The sequence below is a fragment of the Berghia stephanieae genome, chromosome 3 (genome assembly GCF_034508935.2).
Source record: "Berghia stephanieae isolate SIO BIC M18660-M18661 chromosome 3, UCSD_Bste_1.3, whole genome shotgun sequence".
In the NCBI taxonomy this organism is placed as follows: Eukaryota; Metazoa; Mollusca; class Gastropoda; order Nudibranchia; family Aeolidiidae; genus Berghia; species Berghia stephanieae.
The window spans coordinates 18,177,055-18,192,023 of NC_088362.1; the positions used below are offsets into that span (position 1 = coordinate 18,177,055).

Here is a 14,969-nt window from a genome sequence, read left to right on the forward strand (position 1 = left end):
ATAATCTCTCAAAATGCAATATACATTTGACTGTCTCACTTCCAGCTAAGGATCTCGACCATGACCAAGAGAAAAATCGAGCAATATAAAAAAAAAAAAAAAAAAAAGAACAAAGACAAGAGACATTGAAAAGGAAAACAGATAAAGGGGGATAGAAGACACACGTGATATTGAATCTGAATCCCAATGTTACTCGATGTCGACTCAATTCTGAGTATTTGTATTCGAGGGCGGAGAGTTCCAGTCTTTGATAGTGCGGAGTGCAAATGAATATTTGAAGATAAGAGGAATACATTTAATTGTTTACAAAGTACATACAAAAACCAAAATGGTACACAAGAGGATAAAATCTCTCTCAAAACTAATACTATACATTTGCCTGTTTCCCTTTAGCCAAGGACTATTTTGTTTGTTTTTTAGGACTTTACGGCGCTTGCAACACATTTAGGTCATATCAGCGCCAATAAAAAGGAAGAAAATGGGATAGTAAAAAGTTCTATAATTACAATTAAAGCATCCATGAGTAAGACAAATGGGAATTAGTTCAAATAGGAAACAGATGTAGATTCCAAGAGCACACCATCAGTGTACTTAGTTGATCACCTAAATGTCTAAACAAAAAATGAATACAGTGCAAATAGCAGAGAGATGATTTACAAGACAACAAATATCATCTCCCAAAACTATACATTTGCCGTTTCCCTAGCAGCCAGGGCCTGGACAAAAGTACTCTCATTCTCATTCCAAGACAAAGACATAGCAAGTCGAAAAACAAATTTAGAGGTATAGAAGGCAGTAATGCTACGGGAGGTCAGGAACCCCACCCAGGCCGAGGTCTCTGGCCAGTAGTCTTTTTGCAGGACAAGAAATAGTTTTAGTTTTTAAGGGCTTTACGGCGCTTGCAACACATTTAGGTCATATCAGCGCCAGTAAAAAGGAAGAAAGTGGGATAGTAAAATGTTCTAGAATTACAATTAAAGCACCCAAGAAAAGGTAATACAAGGGGGAATTGGTTCAAATAGGAAACAGATGTAGATTCAAAGAGCACACCATCAAAGTACTTAGTTTGAGATCACCTAAAAGTCTCATCCAAACACAAGCACGGGTCCCCACTAAGAGGAATACACTCAAATGTTTACAAATCATATTATATAATATGTAAGCAAAACATAATACAGTGCTTAACAGAGATGATTAACAAAAATATCATCTCCTAAAACAAACTATACATTTGACTGTTTCCATCTCAGCCAGGGCTAGATCAAAACCAAGCAAGCATCTCATTCCAAAACAAAGACAGAAAGCAAGTTGGAAAACAGATTTAGGGGGATAGAAGACACAGTAGTAAGGGCCTCCCTGCCCATTATGGGAGTCATGAACCGAACCCCACCCAGTGACAAGAAAGAAAATGTTGCAGGGGACAAAAGCTAGGAAACAAATTAATAGTTGTTCCACCCACCCCCGTCCTTTTTTTTTTGTTTCCACAAACAAAAGGACATATGAAATCCCACGCAAGGCCCGCATGTAAACATCCATACAACAAAAAATAAAAGAGAAAGAAAACAAAGGCAATTCCAAATGTGGCATACTTTCTTCATGTTTACGAATACACATAATTTACAATTTACAAAGATTAAAAAAAAACAAAGAAAAAAACAATAAAATCTGAAAACTAACAATATAAATAAATATAGATCATAACAACAATTATAATAATTCATTACTATATATAAAAAAGAAAGCAACACAACATTTCTCTGATGAATATGAATTATTTATAATTAAGATGAATCATTTACAATATTTATAGAAAGATATGTATATACATATACATAATATAAATTCAGTTCCATTGTTCCAAGATATAACAAGAATTTCATTATTTTTTCAACGTTGAAATGAAAATGTGAATGTGGCTTTTGTGTCCAATATTACAATATCAAAAGTTAACTAACCTGTAACAAATTTCAATTCCGTGACCGAATAAAAAGAGAATTGGGGGGATGGGGAGGGGGGGAGGGAGGAGAGAGAGAGAGAGAGAGAAGAATAGAGAGAGAGAGAGAGAGAGAGAGAGAGAGAGAGAGAGAGAGAGAGAGAGAGAGAGAGAGAGAGAGAGAGAGGTTTGTTTTTTAAGGGTTTTACGGTGCTTGCAACACATTTAGGTCATATCAGCGCCAATAAAAAGGATGAAAATTGGATAGTAAAAACATTCTTGATGTACAGTGAAAAGGACGAGGAAAAAGTAATTTGTTTGTTTGTTTGTTTTTAAGGGTTTAACGGCGCTTGCAACACATTAAGGTCATATCAGCGCCAGTAAAAAGGAAGAAAATGGGAAAGTAAAAAGTTCTAGAATTACAATTAAAGCACCCAAGAAAAAGTAAGACGAAGGGGAATAGATGTAGATTCCAAGAGTACACTATTAGTGTACTTAGTTTGAGATAACCCAAATGTTTCACCCAGACACTAGCACAAGATCCCACTAATGTTTTGTTTGTTTTTAAGGGTTTTACGGCGCTTGCAACACAGTAAGGTCATATCAGCGCCAGTAAAAAGGAAGAAAAAGGGATAGTAAAAAGTTGTAGAATTACAAATATAACACCCAAGAAAAAGTAAGACATTGGGAACAAATAGGGATCAGATGTAGATTCCGAGTGCACACCATCACAGTACTTAGTTTGAGATCACCTAAAAGTCTCATCCAGACACAAGCACAGGTCCCAACTAAGAGGGATACACTCAAATGTTTACAAATCATATAATATAATATGTAAACTAAACATAATACAATGCATAACAGAGAGATGATTTACAAGGAAAAAAAAATATCATCTCCCAAAACAATAACAATGCATTCAACTGTTTCCCTCCCAGCCAAGGAACTCCGGCAAGGATCAGGAAAAAACTAAGTAATCTCATTCCAAGACAATGACAGGAAACAATTGGAAAACGGGTATGGGGGGATAGAAGACACAGCATGTACCTCCCTGCCCACTATGGGAGGTCAGGAACCCCACCCAGAAGATCCCACTAAGAAGAATACACTCAAATGTTAACAAATCATATGTTAAAATTAAAAAAAAATAATATTACAGTACATAACAGAGAAATGATTTACAAGGAATAAAATCTCATCTCCCAAAACTATAACTACACATTCGACTGTTTCCCTCTTAGCCAAGGTCAGGACAAAACTAAGTAATCTCATTCCAAGTCAAAGACAGAAAGCTATAGGAAAACATACAGAGAGAGAGAGAGAGAGAGAGAGAGAGAGAGAGAGAGAGAGAGAGAGAGAGAGAGAGAGAGAGAGAGAGAGGGAGGGAGAGAGGGAGGGAGAGAGAGAGAGAGAGAGAGAGAGAGAGAGAGAGAGAGAGAGAGAGAGAGAGAGAGAAAGCCCAAACAGAATGACGTAATAAAAAAACAACCATGTTTGCAATATTTGACGGTGGGATGTAACTATTGAGATAGTGAATTTACAAATTTCTATTAGTTAAACAATAAACCACAAACAAACACAACTTCTATACTCTCCCCCCCCCCCCCCCCCCTCTCGACCCCAATAAATAAAGAATAGTAAAGACAAGGAAAGAGAGAGCATATGGCAACTATTTCCATGGTGCTACCAAAGGGAGAGAATAAAATAGGGAGAAGCATCAAGTAGAGGAACGTTTTCATGGTCATATTATTATCACAACTGATTAAAATTGCTAGAAAACTAACCATGACCGAAACATACCAAATAAATAATTATATATCATTCAATCGTAAAAACCTTGATGAAATCAAGAAAACGAAAAATAATAATGATGATGATGATGATAAATAACAATAATGATGGAAACTTATCAGACTTGATCTTTGTTTTTGTTTTTAAGGGTTTTACGGCGCTTGCAACACATTTAGGTTATATCAGCGCCAGTAAAAAGGAAGAAAATGGGATAGTAAAAAGTTCTGGAATTACAATTAAAGCACCCAAGAAAAAGTAAGACAAAAGGGGAACTAGGAACAAATAGGGATCAGATGTAGATTCCAAGAGCATACCACCAATGTACTTAGTTTGAGATCACCTATAAGTCTCATCCGCAAGCACAAAATCCAACAAAGAGGAATACACTCAAATGCTTACATTATACATTAAAAATAAATATAATGATACATAACAGAGAGATGATTTACAAGGAAAAAAATATAATCTCCCAAAACAATAACTATGCATTCGACTGTTTCCCTCCCAGCCAGGACTCCGAACAGGGCCAAGTAATCTCATTCCAAGACAAAGACAGAAAGCATGTTGGAAAATAGATATAAGGGGATATAAGACACAGTATGTACCTCCCTGCCCACTATGGGAGGTCAGGATCCCCACCCAGAGACTTGATCTTTATAAATTTTAACAGGTAATAAATTTGTTATAAATCAAAGTATCTTTCGGAACATGAAGTACTGTCAAGCAATAGTTTATTAACAAAAGTTTTTTAAAATGAAAGAAAAATGAAAAGACAAATATAATTGACAAACAAGCGCCCTCTACCCCCCCCCCCCCCCCCCCCCCCCAACAAGCAATGGCATAATATGTTCACCAACAAAACCTTTTTGAATATTTCTTTCAATACATCAGATCTATCGAGCCCCTTCTTGTCGAATAATCACAACCTTTCTTCCTTAGGAGCAAAATGAAAAATTGAAAAACCTCCAAAAAGAAAAATACAAATGAAATCAAAACTGTCAAGACTAGATTATAATTTTATTAAGTTAAAAGATTTGCTAAAGTAACCATTAGAGTAAACATACAATTTGGACAAAAAAAAAAAGTAGAGGCTTAAAATTTTGTCTGAAGCCTGGAAACTAATATGCGAGCATTTAGGTCTTATTTTCATTTTTTAAAAATATTTAACGAAAAAGCAATGAATTGAGATGAACCTATGAAAAAAATTCTTAAACCTGTCATTTCTTTGAATTATTGATATAATTAATCACTATCCGCTCTGATATGTCAAAATGACTTTTGCACCAGTTCTGTTTGGCAAATCACACAAATATAAGTAAACTGTTAAGATGTAAGATAGAATGTAATGAAAACATCAGCTCTCTGTTGGGAAGAAGAAAAAAAATAATCCAAGTCAACTGCAATCTATTTGTAATTGAAATGTATGGATTTTTGAGAAAAATAATGACAAAATGTGCAAAATGAATTAATTGCAACTCTGCCTTCCATCAATCTTGAGAATGCCTGATCTGTTATGATGACAGTTACATTTCTCAAAGTTTCCAAATGTTCAAAGTCATGACTAGTTGGAAATTATCATACAAATATACAACTCATAATACAGTTGAATCTGGATAACGCAATACTAGTAAAATTGAAAAAAAATTATCATAATCACAAAGAGATACTCAGTCTCACCTCCATATAAAAAAGCTTTAGCGAAGTGGTTGTCTTTAGTGTTGCCTTATCCATGGTCAAATGTATTAATCATAAGTTATGAATTATGGACTGCAGGATCTATAGTAAAGTCATTGTGGTCATATGGAGACCCATGACAGACCTGCTAAGTTGAGATTTCCAAGTAATGGAAAGCTCGTAAAATTGGCAATTTTAACTAATTTAGCAAAGAAACTTGGCTTCAACAGTCGGAACATCACTTCTCTCGTAATGACACATAGTAACTTAGTAACTGGTTCTCAACTATCAGAACAATGGCGGACGCCCTTATGAAATACTTCTCCGATGAGCATAAAAGTGTATCCGGAGGATAAAAACATAATAAATCTGATCATGTTTTGACTTTTATACATTCTGATCACATGGCATGTGAAAAAGTTCTAGCCAGCATGAAGAATATAAAGTACTGATTTTCTTTGTTTAGAACCAAGCTGCTCATTGCTGGGCGGACATGACATCAGACTATTGAATCCTGTTGTCCTAAGCCTGCAATTTCTCACAAATGAATAATGATGACTAAAAAGAATTGAAACTGATTTATTCTGGCAAATTTCGAAGAATTTTTTTGTAATGGTTGGCAGGTCTGTGATGGGAATGAAAATGTTGGAGATGATCTGGCTGGTTAAATTACAGGTGGTTTGGGAGATGGAGAGGTAAAGGCTAAAACCTTTAAAATAAAGTTTTAAAAAAAAATAATAAGGAAAAAAGAAAAAGAAAACGGAATGAAATAAAAAGTGAGGCTTGATTCCTTTATTTGTCAAGCTGAAAATATTTTAAAGAAACAAATATATAAAATCTTAATATTTTACACTGTCGCTACCATTATACAAAACTAGTATAATTAATTGTACAACAAAACATTGTCAGCAACTCATGTAAGCATGAACTTTCAGTATCATATTAATCATTAATGTCAAATAATTGTTCTTACAGCAATGATGAGAGTAACAAATAACATTCTGGCAAATGGTCTTGCCAACAAAGAATAATAGTGGAGGCATGAAACAGAATCAAACATAAAATAATTATAACAATGATGATATTTTAAGAAAATGTTTTATATACACTATACAAGGAAATCCACAAAGATTATCATTTTCTAACAGTGTGGTTTCAAATAATATACTTTTGTACAGAGACAAGCGTCATCTCAGCAGAACAGAGAATTCAAATTTGCTTTTTCTTATCTGTAATTCGCAAGAAAAACAAAAGTGGGGAGCAATGGGAATGGGTAATCAGTATCATAAATGCAAATTGGATATAGCTAATACCAGTCTACCCTAATCTGAAAGATGTCTTGATGTGTCTGCTTGTAATACATAAAATAGAACAAATGACTAAGAGAATGGCATGTGCGCTGCATGCGCACACACACAGAGGAGAAAAGATCAACTAATGTTTTGTCATTTGCTTTAACTTTACTAAGTTATCAGACAATCCAAATGACTGGAAAATAAGAGAACCTAAAAGGTTGATGTGATGACAAGAATGCAACTGTAGTGCTGTGAGAGGGTGAGAAAGTAATGTGATAGATTACTACACAAAAAACTTTGTACAATTCTGTGGTATAATCTTTCAGAAGCAACTTCAAATTACAAAAAAAAACAACAAAACAACAAAAACAAAAAATAATTTTTTTACACATGATCATACTTTTACTAAGATTGTCAATGATGCAGCATTGCAAATGACACCTCACCTTAAAAATTGAGTATTTCCTACTTTCAATCCATCCTATCCAAAGACCAATCTGAAAAATCTGGTTTTGACAACACGGACAAACCTGCCGTGGACAAACAAAAATATCTTTTCTATGTTTCTTCATTCTTAGCAAACTTCCTTCAGTGACATCAGGAATCTGAACAGCTGACAAGCACATTGTCGTTTTCCAGTCAATGTCCAAAGACAACAATAACAATTTTTAAAAAAGAGAGTAGAGATGGATCTCAATTACCATCTATCTAGTTCTTTGTCAATAATGAATAAGTTGATCATAGAATTTCTATAAAAAAATACATTTAGGGTGGATTGGATATCATACACTATAAAGTTGATTGACAACTCTGATCTAATCCATCTAATACAAAAGGGAGTATGCAGAGCAGAGCCAGTTTTTACTAATACTCTGTCTAGCAATCACAAATATCTCGATGTCTTCGATCGCAAACCACTCAAGTTTGAGAAAAACCCAACTATGCAGGAGGTTAGAAATATAATGGGTAAAGGGACATGAACAATTTGGTCACATGTCCGAATAAAGTGTTTTCATTGGATAGTTTTACCAAATATCTATAGACTGGATACATCGTTGATTGAAGAGTGATTTTAGCCAAAAATGAGTAAACTGTGTATACCTGGAGTTGGAAGGGGTTACGACAGAGGCCATCGATCTACTATTTGATTTTGAAAAAAAAAAGGAAAAAAAAAGGGAGGTGGGCCACAAAATACATCTCATAAAAGGTGTGCTTAAATATTATACCATCACATTTCTGTCTTTGGTCCATAAACAACAATCGTGAAAACAATAAACAAAACAATGATTACTCCTCTCCCATTAAAAAAAAAAGAAGAAAAAAAAAAGAAAAAGAAAAGAAAGAAAAAGCAAAAGAAAAGAAAAGAAAAGGGAAAAAAAGAGAAAAAAAAAAAAGATCTAAAGAAAGAGATAGCAAAGGTAAAGGAAAAAATTGATCTTAAAATTATCGGACAAATGACTTTGCAATTTTTACAGAGAATAGAGAAATAATGCTGAGAAATGAATTACAGTGGTCTGTCTCCGCCAAAGAGGGTTCTTTATAAAATTCACAAGTGACTGACAGAAAGCTCGCCATTTGGTCAAGCACATTTATTTTTAAAAACAATATAAGAACTTGAAAACTGATCACAATTGGCTCATCTTTCAATTCAATTCATTTTGACAATACCCTGGGAGTTTTGGTCAATTTGTGGAATGAGTGTCCGTCCCTTGGATGTAACTTAGGTTGATTACTGAATAAGCTTTCTCATATTATTGCAATCGACTATGAATGCATGAAAAGAAAGGAACATGACAATAGAAAATATTGTTTCCAAGTTAAAGCCAGAATTAAAAACAAAATGCATTTTTCTGTTTTGTGATAATGTTCATGACATTTTTCTTTAAAATAAAAGAATTATCCCTTACAAACAAACAAAAAAACAAAACAAAATAAAATTGAAATCTTTTGGTGATAGGTTATTTGTCAAATCTGGCTCAACCATTTAGATTTAGCTTCCTTCCTGTCTGGTTAAGCATTTCTGTGGTTTTCAAGAAATATCTCAAGTCATTTTTTTTTCACGAAGTATTCATCAAAATAATATGTCTAACTTAATATTACTGTCACATAATTTTTTTTCTTGTATCTGCTTATTCTCTTCATGCATCTGTGAATTTTCTTTTTTTTGGTTTTGGTTTTTTAACATTCAATGACCAAGCAGTCAATGATAAACATACAAACTTATTAAGGAAACTGAAAACTCAAAATTTATTCCATTCACTCTTTTCTTCCTTTTTTGCTTGTTTGCGTAGAAACTTAAATTGTCTAAACAAAGATATAAAAATGCAAGGCAGAATTTAATTCTTTATTCCTCTTTATCTGTTCTCCATCTCAAAGACGCCCAATTGCTCTTGGAACTGTGTTCAAATTGGTTTTATCCAATACTAAATGGCCCTTTTATTTTATTTTGGCAAATGGACAAATGACAGCCAATGTGGTGTGGGGATGGGGCCCAATTTATATGGATATTTAGATATAGTTAGCATAAATGATTTAACACCAGAAAAAGAAATGAAAATGAACGTTACTATTTGCCAGTAATTCAGCTAAAATAATAGATTTAAAAAGAACCCTTAAAACAGCCACCGAATGATCAAAGATAAAACAAGCTATGACAAAATTATGTTCAATTGACTAAGAAACATAGTGCGGTGAGTTGTCTTTGTGGTGATTGTACGGACATGTTAAGATAAAAAAAATGAAATGCATTTGAAAGATCATAAATGATATCAATATGAGTGTAACATATCACAAACAACAAGCTGGGGTTCCAATGAGGCTAGACACGAGCACCATCTTGAGAATTACGCTTCCTCCGTGTTGTACAAAAATAAAAACATTGTATTTTTATCAACATATCATAACCATTTATATAGTCTCTCCTTAGCTTTCTCTTTTATTGCCATTTGTTCTCAATGCTTCGGATGCTGTCCTCACACAAAAGCATTCAGGGCGTGGTACAATTGCATGAGGACAACCATGTGGACGGGCAGACAGGATCTTCGGTCGTTCAGTACAGGGTCAAATGTCAGCCATGATAGAGAGTTGTAGTTTTCCAGCACATACCTATAGAATAGAAAGAGAATTTGTTCAAGACCCTAACATCCTCTAACTTTATGCTTTGAAACGACCCTGGTGTACATAACTGTTTACACAATGAATTCTTTTAAAATAATATTTTCAACCGTCAAACACACTTATCTGGACATGATCAGTTTCTGTTATTTTTTAAATTTTTTTTTGTTTCTCTTTTTTTTTTTTTTTTGCTTATGAATGGGTAATCAATTTATATTAATCTTGAATGCAAAAGAATTAACTGAATAAATAAATGATCTGAAATCAAACATTCATTTAATTCCAGACAATTCCCATCCAATGAACAGAGATCTTCATAATAAATTAATGAGCAAACTTAAGTTTTATTTAAATCTATTTTCAAAGCAAGAATCATGTTTCCAGTTTGAATAGTCTAAAACTGGCCATCAACATCAATTAAATCACAAGAAACAGATTGCAACCCTTTATATTTACATTCATAATAGCCTGACTGCATTGCATTAATTCCCTAATTACCTCTCGTAATAATTCAAACTTGAGTAGGGAGTATTAATCAATGAACGTTATCAATCAAATTCCTATAAAATCGAATTACCAACAATAAAAAAATAAAAAATAATGGTTTCATAGGGTCAATATCATATTAACAGACCACACACAGAACTGTTCATAATATTTTTGAGGTATGGGGTGGAGAAAATAAGGCAAGAGAGAAATATAAAATAGATCTTATCTGCAATGAATACTCTAGTAGTAGTAGTATTATAAGATGGTTGTCATACATTTATATTTATATTATCAAATCAGTTTATAGCAAATCAAAAACATACCTTAAAACATCACATGTCATGTGAGAGTCTAGAGCATGAGGTTTAGTTTTCTGGTCTGATTTGTGAAGTAAATCATCGTGTCGAGATGATTCGTGGATGTGTAAGGCCGACTTTAATAAGAAAAACAAAAACAACAAATTGTGTGTGAACAATTGTCATATATCTACAGTAATGTGGAGGAGGAGGAGAGGGGGAAAGAAAAGGGGGAAATAGATTTTTAAAAAATCACTTGCCAACCGCTGCCACAGGGATATATTACTCCATGGTGGACTCTTCCTCAATGACAGAATGATTCTTGTATGTACTGACATAAAGAATGCCAGTGGTTTGGCCACATAAAGTATTTATCAATTCCTGTCCTTTCTTATACAGGCATGCAAAAATATTTTATTGTAAAATGCCCAATCTTCAGCCATTAATGTGTCCTGAGCTGCAATTTTACTATCAAAGGGCAAATGAACAATAGAGTTTAGGCAGACTGTCTCTGTGCGTTTACCTGAAGTATATAGTCTAATCAGTATTAAGATATGGGCATCAAGGAGGTAAGATTAAACTATGTGTAGGAGTATAAGAATCATTTTCTATGATTTATCAAATATCTTCAATGTTTATAAATTCAGTGAAATTAAAGAATGATAGAAATTGACAGCTGGGCATGGATGTTTAATAAAAATAAATTCAATGACTGTGCATAGGGAATCTCACTTGAAACATCAAGGCGTCTAATTTAATTAGAAAACGATAATCTCAATTTTGTGCGCGATCACACACACATAAAGACCTTTTGAAATTAATATAATTTGAAAAAAAAAAAAAATAAAACCAGCAGAAAAGTTATCCATGTCCTAATAAAAATAAAAGAGAGACAAAACACAGAGAGACAAGAAAATATTGTTTTTTTTTTGAAGAACGGAAGACTTTGAAGAAATTATTAATCAAATTAAAAATTAACTGTGAAAAAAGTTAATGTAATTTTGTAATTTAAATTACCTTGAAAACCCAGGGATTAGCTTTTTCATTTTCAGGACATGCAGACCAGAACCATTTGGGCAGGGGTCCAGGTGGGGCTGTGGAAATGTAGAGACCCATGGCCAATGGCTGCTGCAACAGGTTGGGATTGATTTCATCTTGTGGGTCAGCTGTAAGGGTTTCTGTAAGGCTCTGAAAGTAAAATGGCAGACAGAGATGTACTCTTGTACGAAGATAATATATGGCAAAGTTGTAAAATCTCTCACACATAATAATAAAGATTGAGAGAGAGAAAGAGAGAGAGAGAAGAGAGAGAGAGAGAGAGAGAGAGAGAGAGAGAGAGAGAGAGGAGAGAGGAGAGAAGAGAGAGAGAGAGAGAGAAGAGAGAGAGAGAGAGAGAGAGAGAGAGGAGAGAGAGAGAGAGAGAGAGAGAGAGAGAGAGAGAGAGAGAGAGAGAGAGAGAGAGAGAGAGAGAGAGAGAGAGAGAGAGAGACAAGCAATAATGCATTCAAAAAAACATAAAGTGCAATTGTAATCAACTAGTAATATTAATTTAACATTGAAAGGGGAGAGGTAAAAAATTACGAAACCACTAAAGCAAAAAAACAAAACAAACAACACATATACACCCAGTTACTGATAACTCACCGTTGAGGGTCCACTCATCCGTTGGTTTTGTCGATTAGTGGCACCTGGTGATCCAGGGGGCGTGGTTGGGTTTTCAAAATTGTCAAAGATGTCAAAGAAGTTCATGCCTTCCTCGTTGATATCCGACAGGACGTCATCCAGTTCCAGATGTGTGGCAAAGTCATTTTGGGGATCCTGCTGTAAGGGGTTGGCATTAACCTGAATGGGACAGATATGGACCATTAAAAAAAATGAACTTGATGCGGCTATGTGGTCTAGTGGTGACACTCGCTTTCGGATTGGAAGGTCCTGAGTTCGAGCCTCGCGCTCGGCGCATAGTTGAGTCCTTGGAAAAGGCTCTTTACTCACATTCTCTCACCGTACTCAGGTGTAAAATGAGTACCTGGCCGTTAACAGCGTTGTCTTTGTCCGAAAAATTGTAATATCGCCTAACAGGCTTCATGTCCCGTCCTACATGTTAAATGTTGCTGTTGACCAGGGAACCCTTGTAAAGCGCTTTGAGCACATTTAGTGGACATTGCGCTATATAAAGCTCAATGTTTGTATGGATATGAAAGGGTTAAGCAAAGGAAGTTTGTAAGGAGTAAAATTAAATAAGGTCTGTTAAAGTTATATGAGCTTTTCCCCCCCCCCCCCCCAAAAAAAAGCATTGCTTATATTGTGATATTATGAGTTATACTGGTACGCAAAATAATTCACCTCTGGAAACAATTTTGGTCTCTGAACAAATCTATTTCAGATGGAAAATTCAGTTGAAAGAGTAAGACTATTGATGCTGTGCACTTAGCCAAAAAACTCACAACATTCGCCAGCTGGATATAACATACCAACACACAAAATTACGTGTTTAACCTTAAACAACGTTTAGTTTGATTGACGGAATTTAGTGAGAATTACTCATAAAAATGGCCGGCTAAAAACAATAACAAAGAGCTGAGTGACATCAACTTCATTCCTTCTATAAAAAAAAAAACTCACCTCTGCAGTGGCTGAAGTAGGGAAGACTAAAATGTGAGTAACACTCGCATCTTGTGGTGTCTGAAGAGGGATCTGACTGCTTTGTTTTTCATCTTGCTTCAAACTATCCACCATGATCTTTACAAAATGTAAAAGAAAGATTCATGACACAATAAACAGTAAAAATGCTTTTCAATTAGACTATATAATGAGTTCATTATAAGTTTTTTATTTTTAGTAATTTTAATGCAACCTGAAGCAGGTTACACGCTTTTACAGGAACACAAAACAAGTGATGAAATGTTGCAATCACAATTTTAAAAACATTAGAATTCATAAGCAGTTTCCACAAATGGACTACACTTCCAACCGGTTATCTGTCTCTCCCTAAGTGTTTCGCTCATGGAGAATAATCAACAAACAACTGATGCAAGCAAATGCCACCTAAAGGAAAACAAAAAAAAGAGAGAGAGAGAGAGAGACAGAGAGGGGGGGGGGGGGGGGGGAAAGAGGACAAGTAAAAGAAATCGAGTTCAACAAGATGCACTACTCACCATGAAACTTGGATGTGTTTCGATGGACACTAAGCTAGCACTAAGAACACAGGGCACTTCAGTCGGTCCGAGCACGGAGCATTGCCCACACATCTCTTTTAACTTACGAGTTGCCCCTTGTAAATTCTTTTTGCTCAGTAATCCTGCCCAGCCTATGAAGAGAAGGAAAATTCACACAATTACTATTCCTATTCACATTAACCTGTAGTGTAAAATTGTCTTACCTCTGTTGACCCAAAATGCATGATTTTCACTAATTTATATTAAATATTCACATTAAAATGCTTTAGAATTGGTGAAGTGTAGCTGAATTTGAGCATATATTTTCATTTCTGAGTAAAATAATATGTTTTCTGCAATTTTCAATCTAAAATATAACTTTAAAATCTGAATCAGAAAAAAAAAAAAATCCGACATTGGCCAAATTTTGATCCGAAAAAAAAAAAATCTATATGTGACAGGTCTGATATTACCTCACAGACCCCAATACATCTATAATAAAAAACCCCAAAACGATTAGATTTTTAAATACTTGGTAAAAATGAATTTATAATAAGTCAATCTACAATAGCTTGATTGAAAATGGACTGAAGACAGCCTCATTCTGCAAGAAGAGAAGAAATCAAAACATTACCTTTGAGTTCTCCATGTCCCATCCTTCCTAGTCTTCCTATGACAAGTCTTGTAGGACAAGAGACTAAGGAAACCATGCTCAAGATGAAATCCCACATTTTCTGTAGGGCTGTTTTTCTGGCTGATGCTTTCTTCCTGCGATTCCTGAGGTTAAGAAAAAGGTAACGTTAAAGATTGGTTGTAGATCCAATGACTAAAATAATGAGATATCTGAACTGGACGAATTTCACATGATGGAATGAAAATCAGTTTCAGAGAGTCAACAGAAAGGCAGTGAAGGAAGTTAATAAGGACTCGACAACAAAAACATGGTGGTGATCAATAAGCCAACCAAAACGTCACTACTTGTTTTGTCCCATTTTTCACAGAAATATTTATCTTTGCTTAAGGTCATGTCAGCACCAGTAAAAAGGAAGAAAATGGGATAGTTTAAAAGTTCTAGAATTACAATTGAAGCACTTAACAAAAAGTAAGACAAAGGGGGAATGGTACAAATAGAGAAAATGTGTGGATCCCAAGAGCATACCATCAATGTACTCAGTTTGAGATCACCTAAGTCTCATCCAGACACGAGCGCATGATCCCACTC

General features: G+C 34.6%; 1 protein-coding gene across 2 annotated transcripts in view; it reads right to left on the minus strand.

Moving 5' to 3' along the window:
* Window positions 1–8,846: 8,846 nt before the first annotated feature.
* LOC144967276 (mediator of RNA polymerase II transcription subunit 13-like) overlaps window positions 8,847–14,969 on the minus strand; it is a 50,228-nt gene continuing 44,105 nt past the window's right edge. For both annotated transcript variants that reach the window (XM_078904323.1, XM_078904322.1), the window contains exons 29-35: window positions 14,382–14,524; window positions 13,748–13,899; window positions 13,215–13,331; window positions 12,237–12,434; window positions 11,610–11,780; window positions 10,620–10,729; window positions 8,847–9,798 (exon numbers count right to left, since the gene is read on the minus strand). In XM_078904323.1, coding sequence (XP_078760449.1) covers window positions 9,666–9,798; window positions 10,620–10,729; window positions 11,610–11,780; window positions 12,237–12,434; window positions 13,215–13,331; window positions 13,748–13,899; window positions 14,382–14,524 — 1,024 coding nt within the window. In that variant the 3' untranslated portion in view covers window positions 8,847–9,665. The remainder of the gene's footprint in view (window positions 9,799–10,619; window positions 10,730–11,609; window positions 11,781–12,236; window positions 12,435–13,214; window positions 13,332–13,747; window positions 13,900–14,381; window positions 14,525–14,969) is intronic.